Source organism: Trachemys scripta, chromosome 5 (genome assembly GCF_013100865.1).
Source record: "Trachemys scripta elegans isolate TJP31775 chromosome 5, CAS_Tse_1.0, whole genome shotgun sequence".
Taxonomy (NCBI): domain Eukaryota; kingdom Metazoa; phylum Chordata; order Testudines; family Emydidae; genus Trachemys; species Trachemys scripta.
In genome coordinates this window covers 70746793-70764413 of record NC_048302.1, presented here as the reverse complement: position 1 = coordinate 70764413, position 17621 = coordinate 70746793, and the positions used below count along the sequence as shown (strand labels likewise).

General features: G+C 45.8%; 1 protein-coding gene across 1 annotated transcript in view; it reads right to left on the bottom strand.

Annotated features, from left to right (window-relative positions):
• Window positions 1-17621, bottom strand: part of GALNTL6 (polypeptide N-acetylgalactosaminyltransferase like 6) — a 948842-nt gene that overhangs the window by 122458 nt on the left and 808763 nt on the right. Inside the window, 1 exon segment of the mRNA XM_034772183.1 lies at window positions 5666-5851. Coding sequence (XP_034628074.1) covers window positions 5666-5851 — 186 coding nt within the window.

The following is a 17621-nucleotide window of genomic DNA, read 5'->3' as shown; positions in this document are numbered from 1 at the left end:
TTGGATAAGGAGGAGCTGATTCTCCTATAAAGAGGAACAGGACACTTCAGAGAATAGAGAAAGAAACATTACAGAGACTGCTAAGAGTGAGTAGGAAACCCTGAATCTTCAGGAAAAAAGACTCAAGGGAGGGGAGACCTCAGAGTGAAAGAGTGAATGAGAAAGAGTTGCTGAAGATTTGAGGACTTGTGTTTTGGGATTAATTTTGTTATGTTAATAAACTCTGCTCCAAGGAGGGGTGTGTTGCACCAGAGAAAAGTTTGTCTCATAGTTTCAGAGGCCCTGAGCTGAAGAAAAGTGGGGAAACTGAGGCAGGACTGCTGAAGAGTGATCTCAAGCCACAAGGACATGCTCAGGAGGCAGCCAGCCAGCCCATTTACAAGGCTCTTTCATGGCAGTATGGCTCTTGATGGAACCATGTTATTCTATGTGCATGTGTCAGGAAGTACCGATTCTCCATTCAAATTCATCAGCCTTCTGCACTCTCTCTCTCTTTCTCTCATACACACACACACACACACACTTGAAGAGGTACTGTAATGACTGCTGAGCTAAGATTGAAATCTAGTATAACTCCCTTTCCAACTGTTCATAATTCTCTCAAATTCCTTTTGGTCTGAAAATGTCTATATTCAGCTTTTGCCCAGAGGCCATTTCTTTTCGAAAGTTTCAACAAAATCTGTTCATTTTTAAATTGTGCATTTAAAAAAAATGCACACAAAAAAACCCCAAACCAAAAAGTGTATGTGCCAATAATCAGAACATTTCATTGTTGCTATACTGCTGCTGTGGTGAGAGAGAAGGCCTGGTCTACATGAGAACATTGCACTGCTTTAACTAAAGGTACAAGGTGGGTCTCTTTCTCTCTCTAATATTCTGGGACCGACACCGCTACAACTACACTGTGTTAACTAAAGGTGTGACTTTGAACCGATCTGATTAAACCACAGCAAACAAATCCCATGTGGACACTCATTTCAGTGTAAGAGTGGCTTATTTCTGATTACTGTAAATCAATTAGGAATCAGTTTAAGCTAACCCCAAATAAGCCACTCTTATTTTGTATTAAACGTTTCCATACATGGGCTTGCACCAGTTAAAACACAATTTGATGAGAAAGTTGCAACATTTTAAATGTCATAAAACCCTAAGTGATTATTCTTTTTTCAGCCCTAGTATTTGTGAGGTCTCAACCAGAGGAACTGTTCAGAAATAGGGTTAGGGCAGGCTGATAAACACAGAAAGCCTTCACACTAAAACACAGTTGAGTTTGTCTCACTGTGAGGACTTTTCAACATGCTTTGCAGATCCAATCAGACATAATAAGGGCAGCCTAGCTCGCCCTGTGGATGCAGCATCAGAGCAGTAAGTGCCAAATGTGCCATCTGCTTCACTAGAGGTTCATCTAGTGTCATTCAAAAAATGAAGGATGTGTTGAAAGAGCTACGAGGTGGATCCTTCAGTTAAAACTTACAAATAGGTATTTAGATCCACTATCAGATGCTGCTCCCATTTAAGCAACTAGAAATTTTTCATTTACTTTAAACGGAGTAAGACTGGTCCTGAAATGGTTTATTCCTCCTTTTAGGAAGACATAGTGCAGGCTGCCCTTGAAACTTTTGTTGTTGTTGTTGTTCATCTTGTGTTTGCCTTGCTTTATTTTCAGTTTCAAGTTCCAGGTCTAATGGGTGATTCTTGGGTAGGGTTGCCAGGCATCCGTTTTTTGACCAGAATGCCCGGTTGAAAAGGGGCCCTGTTGGCTCTGCTGACCAGGCCATTAAAAGTCCGGTTGGCCGCCTGCAGCGGGGCAGATGGGGTGCCTGCGTGGCTCCCAGAAAGCTGCTGGCATCTTCCTCTGGCTCCTAGGCTTAGGGGTGGGCATGGGGGCTCCACGTGCTGCTTTTCTCCTCCAGTACTGGCTTTGCAGTTCCCATTGTCCGGGAACTACAGCCAATGGGAGCTGCGGGGGCAGCACCTGCTGCAGACAGGGGTGGCCCCTGCACCTAGGACACAGAGGGAGATGCTGGCAGCTTCCTGGAAGTCACCTGAGGTAAGTGCTGCCCAGAGCCCCTCCTCCCCCCACACAAACTGACTGCCCCAACCCAAAGCCTCCTCCTACACCCTAAATCCCTCATTTCTAGCCCCAACCCAGAGCCTGCACCCCAACCCCCTGCCCCAGCCTGGAGCCCCCTACCACACTCCAAACCCCTTGGTCCCAGCCCAGAGCCCGCTCCGGCACCCCAAACCCCTCATCTCCAGCCCCAACCCAGAGCCCGCACCCCCAGCTGATGAAAATGAGCGAGTGTGGGGGGAGAGCGAGTGACAGAGGGAGGGGGATGGAATGAGCAAGGGGGGACCTCAGAGAAGGGGCGAGGCAAGGGGTGCAGCAAGGGTGTTTAGTTTTCTGGAAATAGAAAGTTGGCAACCCTATCCTTGGGTAGGGTTGCCAACTTTGTAATATTTAAAAACCAGACACACCAGCAGTAGTTCTTGAACCTCCCCTTCCCTTCTCTGTCTCTCCAAAGCCCAGCCCCATGCCCCACCCCTTCCCTGCCCCTTCCCCTTTAGGCCCCGCCCCATTCACTCCTCTTTCCCCCTCCCTCCATTGCTTATTGCTTTTCCCCTTTCCTGCTCTCCCTGCATGGGTTGGGAGGGTTTCACTGCAGAGCCAGAGCTGGGAGCTGCAGCCACCCGATGCAGGTAGGAGGTGGCCCTGGCTGAGTAGGGGCTGGCGCGGGTGATGACTCGGCGCCTCCCTCCTTCCCTCCCCCCCACAGTAACTGGACTTTGGGCGTCTTGACCGGTCAGATCTACACCGTCAACTTGACTTTCTGGTCGAAAACTGGACACATGGCCAGCCTAGCCTTGGGCCTCAGTTTATCTCAAGCCTAAGTTTTAGAATGCTCCTTGTTGACTCACTGGATGTTATTTCCATTGGACTTGACACCTAAGGAGAGGGGGACTCAATTCCAGGACTTGCTTCCTGTTTCAGTTTACCTTAGAAAGGAGCCAACTGTGGCCAGAAGATGACAGCTATCACCCCACCCTCCATAACACCAGAGTATAACCCAGACCGTCTCATTTGTCTGTATATTTGCCTGAGGAAACTGAGTTTGTGATTAAGCTGGGAATGTTTGGAGGAAAACCCAGTTAAAAGTTTTTCTCCCCTCAGAAAAGGGTTAAGAAGAAAAGCTGGGTTTGTAACTTTTGATTTTCCAGCTTACTGAAGTTAGCAAAGTAGAAGGTTTACATCACACATCTGCGGTTATTAAAAAATTAGGTCAGAAGCCTAAAGATTTTTGCACTAGTTGAGGGATGCACTGAGCAACATCCAGTTAACCCTTAAACCCCAACAACAGACAGAAGCAGTGCCGGCTCCAGACACCAGTGAAGGAAGCAGGTGCTTGGGGCAGCCAATACAAAGGGGTGGCACTCCATCCGGTGTCGGGGTGGCACTCCGTCCGGTATCGGGGAGGCACCTCCGGGTCTTCGGCGGCGGGTCCCTCAGTCCCTCTCTTCTTCTTTGAGCTGCCGCCGAAGTGCCGCCGAAGAGGAAGAGAGGGAGTGAAGAACCCACCGCCAAATTGCCGCCAAAGAATGAAGCAGCGCGATTGGGCTACCGCCGATTGGCTTTTTTTTTTCTGCTTGGGGCGGCAGAAAAGCTGGAGCTGGCCCTGGACAGAAGACTTCCATCTGTGCTAGATAAGATGAGCACATCCAGCAGTTTCAGCAGTGACCTGACAGTGTAGCTTGTGGAAGTCTACTGGTCTCTCTGCTCCTTCGTATGACCAGCAGCTTGAATTTTACATGAAGATGGTGGTGCTATTTAATAGAAGGTTAATGCTGATGCTGTGAATAAGGAAAAGTGATAACTAGGGAATAGTCTGGATGCATAATTTGGGTACCCTAACAGGGGCACCATTTCAGATTTTGGTGAGGAGGGGGCAACTTGAACCGTGATTCCAGGGACTATATAGGCACCTGAAAGCTGGTTTTTTTTCCAGATAATAGGGGGGATGCAATCAAAAATTATAACTCAAAGGGTGTGTGTATCAACTCAAAAAGTTTGAAAAGTGCACAGGGTGCAGGCGGGGATAGCTAGGGACTGTGTGCAGGCAGGGGTGTGGTCCAGGGAGAGAGGTAGCTAGGGGCTGTGTGCAAAGAGGGGGTAGCTCAGGGTGCAGGCAGGGGGTAGCTAGGCGCTGGGAGGGGTGTAGCTCAGGGTACAGGGAGGGGCCGTGTCTGAGGAGGTGCTGCTGTGGGGCTGGCTATACACTCAGTCCCTAGTTGGCACAGTGGCAGCAACTCCGCAAGGCAGGAGCTGTGGTGAGGGGCACGCTTTGCTTGTTTAGCTACACAATGGGTGAGGGGGACACCCCAACATCAGGCCCCGCTGGCTCTGCGCAGGAGATCAGGATTCAGGCTCCCGGTCCCGAGCAGCGTTGCTAGCAGCCGCTCCATGTCAGGGACAAGGGGCAATGCTGTGGCTGCAGATGGCAACGGAGCAGGGCAGTGGGAGGAGAAGGGGCTGCATCTTTCCCCCCGCTGGGAACTTCACCCAAATATGGTAAAAAACTCGGGGTGGGGGAAGTGAGGGCAGATGCCTCCTCCTGCCTTCCCTAAACGGTGCCCCTGTAACCGTAGTCAGAAAGGATATGGTCTTCAATACCAACATAATCCACAAAATTTATCTGACAGTGATATTTAGGGAGACTGGTTATTGGCCTTCTGGGTTATGTTCCATAGTTTGGAAACAGAACTAGGTGTTTTGCTTCTTGAATATGTTTAATTAGCATGTTTTGCCACTAAACCAGTTCCAGCAGCAAAACTCAAGACATAATGACCATTCACTGGGGAAAGGGGAAACTGCCATCCTTATGAGAGATTCTTTTAATGAAAAAAAGAAAAAGGTTTCTTGTCTGTACTAAAGGAAGGAAGCACTCACCTTTGTCTGGCGGGGTGAGTAGTCAGGTGTGTAGGGAAGGGAGCATTGTTTCCTGACTTAAATCCTAGACTACTTACAACTGTTTCTCCCCAAGCCTTTGAGTAATGGAACTTCGCTGGTTCCAGCTAAAATCCAGCACAGCAGTCAATAGCAAATCATCCTTTCTGAGCTTCCTATTGTGAATGCAGTTATTGGATTTAACTCCAAAATCTGGATATATTTACAACAAAAGCTGATTTAGTGGACCGTGGAAGACTAAGGAGTACAATAGCTGCATACCAAACATTCCTTAATGCTCTTAGGTTTACAGTACATTCCGTACCTAGTACTAGACTTAGAGGTCTCTTATTAAAAAAAATAAATTAAACTAGAGAAGAGCAGAACTATATTGCAGAAGTTATACTAGTCATCTCTGGAATAAAGAAGCACAGATTCCTGTGTTTTGCCAGACAAACAAGCTCTTTCTTATACTGACTTTTCAATTTCAAGGTAACCAGCATATATATATCTGTCCAATTATTCCAACAAAAATCTGTGGCGTATTGTATACGAAGGTCTAGAAATCTCATGCTGTGCGTGGGATATCAGAATGGTCACAAGCCACCTGCAATACAGTACTAATTAGTGCAAGGATCTGCTTATTTGGGGGGCACAAGTTTAATTCTTGTAAATATACCATGTGTTCTGACTTTAATGGCCAATTAATGTTCAAGCACTTACTAAGCAATGGAGGCAGCCAATTCACGTTGACTTCACAATGGGAGTCCAGGAACGTCAAGACTTCTCCTTTAGCCATCGAGGCTCCTAGCAATCTGGTCCGAATCAGCCCTTCTCGTTTCTTGGTGCGCACAATCCTCACTTTGGTAAAACGGGCCATGTACTCCTCCAACTTCTCTTTCAAGTGTTCTGGAAAGGAGGGGAAAAGGGTAGAGGTGTCAGCTATGGAGGGCCAAACTAAGAACGGGCATGTGTGAAAACATGCAAACAGATACCACTATAAGCATTCAGTGCCCTTTTATTTCTTGTAATTTCAAATCCTTCAGTATCTGCCATAAACCCTTTCTGAGATGGTTCATAAATTGTAAATGATCTTTGTTTTAATACACAGAGGAAACCACTGACATTCTAGACCTTTTACTGCTACTTAGCTGCTTCTGGCAAGTTGCCATGCACCATATAATCATGGCCAAAACAACTGCAGAATGTTCACCCATTCTCTGGTTCCTGCAGCCCAAGGCCAGATGATCATCCTGACATATGGTTTTACAAACGATGCCCTTTCCAAGCGGGCTTTCTACTTGTATTAATTATGCAAGATGATGCATGGAAAGCAATTTTTAAAAATTAAGTGTTAAATCAGCATGACTAAATTGTTTTTTATGAGCATGGGAGGGCAAATAAACTTGCAAGTGGCAACTGGCTAGCAGCTTGAAGAAAATGGATGGCTGACTTGCAAATAAAATTAAGCTGTAGAAGTTCAGCAATTGATATATTCTGTACTATTTTGTCTGTTTAGCCTGACTGTGTATGCATCACATAACAGCACATTTGGAATATATTTTCTTCTAATTAAAAATAAACAATAGAAGTGAAATCACCTCCTACAGTTTTGCCTCACCGTGAATAAATTACTGAAAATACTACAATAGGAAAAATAATTCACTGCCTATGATGAAACACTTCTGTTTGTCATGTTCATTCCTGCTCTGAATAAATTCAGTAACTATTTGGCAGGGAAAGGAGGAGGGAAAAGCTTGGCCTCCAATACTTAGCACTTTTGACGTGTTGTACTCAGGGCCGTCCCTAGGAGGGTGTGGGGCCTGGACAAATCAGCGCCCCCGCCGGCTTGGGGTCTCCATTCTGCATCAGTGGCTGGGGCCGTCAGGACAGATTGGGCCCAGTGCTGGGCTGCCTGCTGCTGCTGGCAGTTGCCGGTGCTTACCACGGGGCTATTGTTGGCCATTGCACCATGGCGGCTCAGGGCTCCAGCTGGGTCGGGGAACTTGCTGCACCGAAACGCAGGCGGCCGAGCCGGGTGCTGTCTCCACTAACTGCCAACAAGAGGGCAGGCCCTGTGGAAGTGACAGATTCATCTTCCAGGACCAACCGCACCGGCCAATCACCCCAGACAGCGGGGCCCCTCAAAGCGCGGGGCCTGGAGCGGTCGCTACGATTCGCCCTACCCAAGAGACAGCTCTGGCTGTATTTACTGATGCTAGTGGATACAAGCTAGTGCGCATCAAAAATGACTCTATAAGGTTCTGATTGTTTGTCTTTATTATGCTGTGAAATTTGGAATTCCTTTGGAATGTTGTTGTTCCCAATAGTTTCCATGGACTTTGGATCAGGCCCTATATTATTATAGATTGTAGGAAATTTGTTGTCAACTACAATCTCTTTGTTTTGGACTTATGCAGGTATTAAAGGCCTATTATTCAGCAGTGACCTCAAAATCTGTGGATGCTTCCTATTGTTTGAAGAAGCCTACATTGGCCATGTACAGGCTGGGTAATTGCATGCACAATGGAGTACTTAGATACACAGTCATCTTCTTTAAGTTCCATTAGCAAGGGAGTAAAATTTGCAGTAGCACATTCTCCAGTACATATCTCCTTTAAGCAATCCCTCACCTGGCTTCTATAACAAAGGATCTATGGATATAGTCTTTAGAGTTTGCTTTGGGCATGTAGGATTTTAATCTGAAGAATAATGCTTTACCAGATGTGGTATAAAAAGAGCATTTTTTCTTTATTCCTTATGCTCTAGGGGAAAAAAAAAACTAGGGACTTTTTCAGGTGTCTTTTTCCTTTGAACCACTGTTTCTTGGTAACTTAGGCAGCTGAATTAACATTAGAATATCAGCTACAACAAGTCTTGATCTTTTTATTTTACCTATTTTTATGGCGGAGAATGCCCTTAGCATTTAACAGCATTACTAGCTCAGTTCTGTAAACAGACAGCATTCAGATGTCTATCTTGTTCTTCAGCAAGTGTATTTTGTAGCACAGCTACAGCAATAGCAGAAGCATTAACAGCAAAAGCATGTCCTTTCCACTGAGCTTCGGTTTGATATAAACATCATTCCTGGCTTTTAGGCACTAAGCCCCACCAGTATTGTCACAATTCAGTGTGGCAAATATGCAGTACCTCTAGGAGACTCTAGGTGAACTCTGGAAGTTGCAATACACCTGACAACACCAGAGTCCTTCCTATCCCACAGCACAAGCAGCAGGTGAGAGACAGAGCAGGAAATACAGGTGTGTGGCACTAGCCCCACTTAAGCAGAGTAAACAGCTGTCTGCACATGCTCCCTGCTGCCTCTGTTTCTGCTTTTCCAGACCCACAGGTTGGGGCTGGGGACTTCTGAGCCTCAATGTCAGGAAGGAAGAATTGTGACACTGGGGATGAGATGTCTAACCTGGAGGGGTAGGAGTCGGGGTGTGTATATTCTGAGTTTGAGACCATTCAGGTTTAAGGGGTAGCTCTGAGCTACGAAGAGGTTAGATAGGAAGAGGAAAGGCATTGGTTTGTAGGTGTTTCTGTGCAGGTGGAGGTTGAGATGGAGTGGTGCTGAACTAGCAGGAGAATGGGCTGAGTGCAGGAGGTAACAGAGTCAAATAGTGAATGAGGATGTGGGCAAACTGGTTGTGTGTGTGTGTGGGTGGGTGGAGATGGTGGGATAAGATCTAGATTGGAGAAAGAGAGGCTAGTGCTAGGAGAGGATAATAAAAGGGATGGAAGAAGGATACATGCTGTTTTCTCCCACCCGGTCCTTGACTTTAAAGTGCCCCAGTTTTTCATTCTGAAAGAGGAGGAAAGAAGCTGCCTCCTTCCCCCTCACTTTGCAGATTGTCCCAATTTTTCACTTTGAAAGTATGATCAGCTTCCATTCAAAGGAGCAGGGATGTGTGCAGATTACTACCTACATCCCTAATACTTATCTTGGGCACCAGCTGCCACTAATCACACCTCTGGCAATACTCTCTTTACCTACTCAAGAAGTACACGCTTATGATTTGTCAGCAAACCACCTAGATTCAGCATCATGACTCCTAAATTCAAAGTTATCCTTGAATCATTTTGTTTCCACTTGTAAGACCCTTTAAAGTGTATATTTACCCAACTCCTTGCTTGGCTTTTAGGAGCTCTTTTCATAGTTATTCTTTGAGCATAAGAATACAGAAAAAGGAAATAATACCTAAGAACAAAGGCACAGACATGCCTTACAGCAGGGTAAGAGAATTCTTTAAAGGGTTCTGAGCCAGAGTTTTCTATGTGGTAATTTTAATCACCCTATAGCATTAAGAAATGAAACAGCTTTAATGCTGTTGAGAATTGCAAATTTCCATGGTAAATCAAGCCAAAGTTAGTTGGTATAGTGCTTCTGTGAAATTCTGAAAATTTACCACAACTCAACGGTCATTTCACCCCGCACTTCCACCTAGAAGTCTAGTTAAACTTATTGTTATTTTTTTGTATGATACTATTGTTTAGGAATCCCAGTCTAGGATCTGGGTCCCATTGTTAGGTACTGTACAGACAAGTAGTAAGATGACAGCCCTGGCCCCAGGGTGCCCACAACCTACATGTCAGACAGGATGAAGTAGACACATGGTGAGGCTAATATTAAAGATGAGGTAACAATAAGATAAACAGAATAGCTGTTAGACTCATCTTACTCCTAGGTGGACTAACAATTTCTATTTGAGGACAATGTAGAATGAACACCTCTTTAATTGACACAACTGCACTAGTAAGCAGCACAAGCAAATAAATCATTCATGAGTCTGACCATCACAGGGGAGAAAGGAAAAGACAGAAAGGGCAGTTGGGATTTGGAATAAGAGAGGAAGAACAAGGCATTCTTCCTTGTCCTCTGCAGGATCCTGGTTTAAATCCTCCGAGATTAAACAAAATTTCTTCTTTTGATTAACCCTGAAATTGTCTCTTGCCTTGGTTAAGTACAAATAGACACCCAGTACAAAGGACTTCATTCATGTTTTGGTAAACCAGAGTTTACCAAGCTTTTAAGAGGTGCCCCTCCCTTCAGGAAAATGAAACCAAAACACATCTTCTCTGCAGTGCTGCCATGCATTGTCAGTGACCTAGCATCGTAATTTATACACTTTCCAGCCCCGTTCCCCCACATCCTCCAAAAAAACAAAACACCGCCTCAACCAAACCAAACCCAAACACTTTGGGAAATGCTGATGCAGCTCTTCATATTATGCAGTGCTTCAGTGTAGGCACTATTTACACTGACGGGGGGGGGGGGGTTCTCCCATCAGCATAGGCAATCCGCATCCCAGAAGCAGTAGTTAGGTCAATGGAAGAATTCTTCTGTTGACCTAGTGCTGTCTTCATGGGGACTTAGGTTGGCTTAATTATGCCACTCGGGTGTAGATTTTTCACCCCCCCCGAGCAACATAATTACGCTGACCTAATTTTTTAGTGTAGACCAGGCCTAGGTCAACAGAAGAATTCTTCTGACAATCTAGCACTGTCTACACCAGGGTTAGGTTGGCACAGCTATGTCTCTCAATCCTCACCCCTGCCAACCTAAGTTCCTAGTATAGATCAGCCGTATAGTACTTCTCCTTTCTTACCTCATTTGCTAAGCAATGAAAATGTTGGTGTTTATAGTATCTCCATTGACATCCGAGTTAGCAACCATTGAAATGAAACCTCAGAGCTAGGGTTTTAGGCTCCCTGCAAACTCATTCAAGCATCTCTGCATCAGTTGTGCTCTTCATATTTTGAAGGTTTTTTTCCCCCCCACAAACATAACAGCCTGAGTGAAAGTGAAAGCTGAGACTGGAGAGATCTCCATGGAGAAGTCCCCATTCTCCCAACTAGCCCTTCATGCCTAGCAGGGACCACATCCCACACTTCGGGAAACATTGTGTTAAATAACTCAGCACACCTTTGAATATCAGGATCCAGTCTTCCTAAGTTAGTTTTATCCTTTTGAATAAGCCCATTTTTTGTCCTGTGACTTAGTAGTTTTATTAGGTTTTTAGAATGGCACAAAGAACACAAAAGAGTCAACTATACAAAGAACATTTGTACTATTTACATAGTATTCTAAGTATGGCTTCACTTAGATTTGTACCTACAAAGTCATCCTACTTACTCAGAAACTGAAAGTACTGAATGTCAGCGAATACTCATTTTTAAAGAGATCAGTTTGACTGATGCCATCAAAACACCAGAACTCTTTCAAAAATTCGAGAAAATTATTGATTACTAAAGACATGTAAAGTGTCTAGACTGAGTAACCCCTGAGCAAATTAGGAAATTAAATCCATGTAAGCAATATTCTAATCCTAAACTTTGATACAGAAGAGAGTATCAATAACTACATCTAATACATGTCTAATTTTGAAATTTTACAAAGATGAAATATTTAGTATGTAATCCATAAGCTCTTTACTACAAAAGCTGCATGCAGAACCCAGTTTCAACAATCTACTATAATATGGTTCAGAGAATGAAGATTTCTCAAAACAAAAAAAATTGGGTTCACAGATAATAATGCTCCTCAAGTTAAATCAGTATGAAAGTGCTTCCATACTGCATTTCCATTTTAAATGTATGTCTCAGGACACTCAGTTCCAGTCCTGCCAATCTCAGACACAATGAGACCTAACACAACAGATGGCCCTCACTGGGCCACTGCCCCAATATTTTCTAAGGTTATATAAATGCTAAATATAAAACCTTGATGGTCAGTCACCGACATATAAGCAACCAATGCACTTCTCAGAATGTTGGCAAGACCGTTGAGAAATCATGCTGCTGTTTCTGCAAGAGCCGCACTTAGTGGTTTGTTTTCAAGAATTGCCCCCACATAAAACACCTCACAACCTAGTGGTCATGAAGGTCAGTTCCTAGAAGAAAGGCAAAACTGTGAAAGCCCCTGTGTCTAAGGATCATTGAAAACTAGATAGTACAAGCATTTGAGAATATACTGTAGGGAATAACCCTGTTTTAGCAAAATCTCATCTAGTAGAAATTAGTAACAGAAAAGACCTATGAGTTTTGGCTTTTAACATCACATTTCTCCAGAATATCAAAATAAACTGCCCCTTTACCACAGAACTCCAGTTTGAGTTTCCCTTCATAGCAAAAGGGCAGGGGGAAATCTGATTTTTACCACACACATCTCAATTTAATTTTTATCACCAGCCTGATAGACTATTCGATTGCTGTAGATATCATCTTCCAAGAAAACCTCCTGTATACACATGCCCTCTGCATTATCCATATACATCGAGAAGCCAGTAAGCTGCATCTCCAAATACACACACACACGCTTCAGTGTCAAGGCAAAACCATAATTTCAGGAGAAATTCTCTAAAGAAATTCCAATGTGATGTGCAAAATAGAAAACAAAATGAAATGAAAGGCCTTTAAATCTCCCAGAGATAACACATTCAGGCCATTTATTGCCAGCAGAATCAGTTCAAGCAAGCTTGCCATGACAATAAAACACTGAGGTAGGATGGCTTCATTTATATGCAGCAATACTACATAAATTTCACTTTCAGAGGCAGGCATGAGAGAGACGCGAATATTTAAATTCTTCACTGAGCAATAAATGGGGCACCTCAGATGTAAAAAAACGTCAGCACTCCTGTCACTAAAAATAGGGGGAAGATGCCTAATTCGTAATTTAAAAAGAAAAGATATAATTCTTTCTTTCTTTCACAGTGTTGATTAAATGAGGTAATAAATCATATGTCTGATACATGCCAGGCATCTGCCAGGGCAGGAGTTGGCGCAGAAGGTGACAAATAAAGAGTCATGCAGGAGCAAGAGTTTTATAGGCTGTCACTAGTATGACAAGTGATGATAAAGGGCAGCATTATGTCTCCACTGTTGATAGTCTATAAACAAATTCTCTATTGTAATTCTTTTGTGTGGGCTCTTTATCTTCATTTAAAACCTGGAGGAGTTTTTCTAAAAGAGCAGCGAAGAGAAAATTGTTTTGTCCTAGTAATTAAAGGTCTGCTCAAGCAGAATACCCAATTGCTAATTCAGTGTCCAAAAGTATACACTTTGAATTGATAGGGATGACAGAGGAGGAACTTTTTTTTTTTTTTTTTTTTAAATGGACTTGTTGTTCTTCCCTCTTTGTGTGGCTAAAAGGTGTATGCTTTTTATTGATTCCTCCTGGTGGCAGATGTGCTAGATGAGCAGAACCTTCTTCACCAAGACCCCCTACATTTCCCAGGAAAAGCATGGAGAGATTTTAGAAACGACACCAAAGCTACAGATCTTACAGTACATTCTTCTTTCCCAGACTTAGGGACTAGTGTGGCTACAGTGCAGACACATGATGAGGCCAAGAAAAGAGGAAGTTACTCACCTTGTGGACTAGATGTGCTTGTGTCCCTGTGCTTCTGATCAGAGAACTTTGGTAACAGTGTCTGTTTGGCCTGCACATGCGCTGTCCCCCAACCTTGTGCTCTGCCATGAGGCTAACTAGCACTGCACCAGTTAACCACCCTCGGTTCCTTCTCTACTGCAGAGTCATTGACAAGAACTCCAAAGTAGAGGGGAGGAGGGTGGGTTGTGGAGCACCCATAGGGACACAAGTCTCAAAGAACCATTGTTACTGCACAAAGTAACTCCCTCTTTTTCTTTGAGTAGTGCCCCTATGGGTGCTCCACTGTAGATAACTTCCAAGCAGTGTTCCCAATGGAGGGCTGAGGCTTTGGAGTCAAGTCTGTTATGGATGATAATACTGAAGTGCCAAAGTTGGCGTTGGACGCAGAGTCGCCTGTAACCACAGTGTTCTGTGAAAGTATGTACAGATGCCCAGATGGCTGCTCTGCAGATTTCCAAAATAGGGATATTCTTGAGGAAGGCAACTGAAGCAGAAATTGACCTTGTGGCGTGTGTACGGATTTCAGATGGAAGAATGACCCTGAAAATCTCGTTGAATTGTTTAATGCAGCTCAATAGTCTCTGTGCAGACATTGCTGTACCTTTTGATCTGTCCGCAATGGAAAGGAAATGCTTAGGAGAGTTTCTAAAGGTCTTTGTCCTGTCCAGGTAAAAGGCCAGAGCCCTTCAAACATCTAATGTGTATAGAATAGCCTCCCTGTTATATCAGTGAGGCTTAGGGTAAAAAGTTTATTATACCCTCGAGGAGTTGCTTTGTAGTTGCGTACAAGAACACTGAGTATCCCTCTATTTGTTGATGGAAGGATGTTATGGCTGCTAGTGTACTTTGAATAAATTAAGATATAGTCCTGATTTCTTGATAGTCAGCCTATAGTCTAGGACACAGGTGGGCAAACCACAGCCCGCAGGCCACATCTGGCCCGCGGGACCCTCCTTCCTGGCCCCTGAGCTCCTGCCCTGGGAGACTAGCCCCCGGCCCCTCCCCCCCAGCTCTCCCTTCCCTGCATCCTCAGTTCGCTCCACCACCGGGGCTGTGAGCTCCTGGGGCAGCGCAGCTGCAGAGCCCAGCCTGACCCGGTGCTCTGTGCTGCGTGGTGGCGTGGCTGGCTCCAGCTGGGTGGTGCGGCTGCCTGTCCTGGTGCTTTGGGCAGTGCGGCTGTAGCGCCACCAGCGCTCCAGGCAATGTGGGAAGGGGGCAGAGAGAGGGGGGGGTTGGATAGAGGGCAGGGGAGTTCGGGGTGGTGGTCAGGGGGCAGGGGTGTGGATAGGGGGTGGTGTGGTCAGAGGGTGGGGAGCAGGGGGGTTGAATGTGGACAGGGATTCCAGGGGGCAGTCAGGAATGACTAGGGGTTGGATGGGGCAGTGGGGGGCAGTCAGGGAGAAAGTGTGGTTGGATGGGGCAGGGGTCCCAGATTTGTGGGGGGGGGGGGGGGGGGGGCGGGGGGTGAGAAGCAGGAGGGGTCGGATAGGGGGTGGGCCACGCCTGGCTGTTTGAGGAGGCACAGCCTCCGCTAACCTGCCCTCTGTAGAATTTTGGAAACTCGATGCAGTTCTCAGGCTAAAAGTTTGGCCGGCCCTGGTCTATGATCATTGGGAGAGTAGCAGATGTCAGGGAAATTTGTCTAGAATTACACCAACCCTGAAACCTGGTCCACTTCTGCGGGTAAGTATGACTTTACTACACAGTGGGAAATTGGCTACAAACTTTCTGTACCTCCTCAGAGCAGGATCTTTCTGTGTTGGAACTATGAAGGAACCAGGCCTTGAGCCACAGTAGCCACAGGGTTATGGTTGTGGCTGAGTGCGCGTCCTTGGTTGTGCAAGAGGAGGTTGTGAAGAAGGATCAGTGGACACTTCGCCAGCCATGACAAGTAAGGTTACTATGTCTGTCTCGGCCAGGTGGGAGCAATCAGTATGATGTTTGCGCTCTCTCTTTTTATTTTTAAACAGGACTTTTGATAATAGAGGGATTGGGAGAAAGGCATATAGCAGGCCCTTGTCCCACAAGAGGAGAGTGTCCCCTAAGGAGTGTAGTCCGAGGCCTGCCCAGGAGCAGTATAATGGACATTTCTTGTTCAGGTAAGTGGTGAATAAGTCTATAATTGGTGTCCCCCACCATCTGAATATCTCATGAAGTACTGCTGAGTTCATCTCCCATTTGTGGTCATGTGGAACTTGTGGCTGAGACTGTCCACTGTCGTGTTCTGTACTCCTGGAAGGTAGGGTGCTGATATTGTGGCTCTGTGGGAAATGCACCAGTTCCACAGCTCTAGTGCTTCTGCACAGAGGGAGTGCGATCTGCCCCCCTCCCCGATGATATATGTAGTACATGCACCCTATGTTGTCTGCGATGACTCTTGTGTGTGTACACTTCTGATTAGCGGAAGTGAGCACAAGCATTCCTGACCGCTCTGAGTTTGAGGCTGATGTGAAGAGACATCTCCATGAGGTTGTTGAGATGTGCACCCCAATCTCTGAGGGATGCACCGGTGGTGAGAAATAACAATGGGAAAGGTTGTGAGAAGGGGATCACCATGCAGACATTTGATGGGTCCTTCACCAGTCCAGGGAGTGTTTGACTTTGGTGGACCATGAGAGGTTTGTCTAGACTGTCTCTGTTTGGCCTGTCAACCGAGCCGAACCATGTCTGGAGCCACCTCATGTAAAGCTTGGCATGAGTTATCATGCCCACAACCATGTGCCCCAGAAGTTAAAGACAGTGCTATTTGGGGGCTGGTTTGTACTGACTCTGAGCATGGACAATTTGTGGAACCTGTGCTGTGGAAGGAGCACCCTTGCCTGTAATGAGTCAAGATCAGCTCCTATGATCTGTAGATGGCATACAGGGGTTAACATCAATTTTTGGATGTTGATCTGTAGGCCCAGCTCCATGAACAAGTCTATAGTTGTTTGGTTGACTCGAAGGACATCAATGAATGAGCGGGCTCTGAGGAGACAATCATCCGGGGGGGGGGGGGGGGATCATGATCCCCTGCAGGGCCGGCTCCAGGAACCAGCTAAGGAAGCGGGTGCTTGGGACAGCCAATACAAAGGGGCGGCATGTCCGGGTCTTTGGCGGCGGGTCCCTCAGTCCCTCTCTTCCTCTTTGAGCTGCTGCCGAAGTGCCGCCGAAGAGGAAGAGAGGGAGTGAAGGCCCTGCCGCTGAACTGCCACTGAAGAATGGAGCGACGCGATTGAGCTGCCGCCGAAGTGCTGCCGATCTGCTTCCCACCCCTCCCCCGCCGCTTGGGACGGCAGAAAACCTGGAGCCGGCCCTGCTCCCCTAGGAGCATGTTAGAGAGGACCTTGGAGAATACTCTCAGAACGGATGAGATGCCAAAGGGGAGTACTCTATACTAGTAAGTGTCCTGGCCCAGGGTAAATCTGGGGAGTTGTCCATGGGAGTAAGCATCCTGCAGGTCGAGGGCTGAGAACCAATCTCCCTGTTCCAAAGATGGAATAATCATTGCTAGTGTGACCATTTTGAATTTTTGACCTTTGACAAATTTATTCAGTGCTCAGAGGTCCAGTATGGGTCTTCAACTTCCCTTCTTCTTGGGTATCAGGAAATAATGAGAGTAAAAACCTATCCTTCATAGATGGTGAGGATCAGGTCTATGGCTCCTAAGCAAAGAAGGTGATCTATTTCTTGTTGCAACACACTCTCATGAGAAGTGTCCCTGAAGAGGGAAGGGGAAGGGTGTTGAGGGGGAGGGAGGTGAAGTGGATGGAGTACCCATTGCAGAGGATTTCCAGAATCTATTTGTTGGATGTTATTCATTCCCAGATGTTGTGGAATGAAGCAAAGCAGCACCCAAATGGATACAATGGGTTGATCAGTTGCAGTTAGTGTTGAGAGGAGTGGTCACTTGGTGGCCCAACCAAGATGTCAAAACTGATGTTTTGAGGTGAATGGTTGCGAAGAGGAAGACTGCGGGCCTGGTGGTTTGCGTTTTGAAAACCTTGATTTTTTTCCTTTGAGGCTTATAATAGCACTGAATTAGAGTGTGTGGCATGCAGGATTTATGCTGAGATTGAGGACTAAATTTTCTGTTTTGTCCAGGTATATAAATCCCTGATGACTGAAGAGTAGCTCTGGAATCTTTGAGTGTATAGAGGGATGCATCAGTCTTCTTGGCAAACAATTTGGCGTCCTTGAATGTTTCTTCACTTCCTTTAGGGAAGCTGGACAGGTGCAACCATGCCACTCACTGCATAACAGCTGTGGAGATGGATAGGGCTGCTGCGTCGACTGCATCAAGTG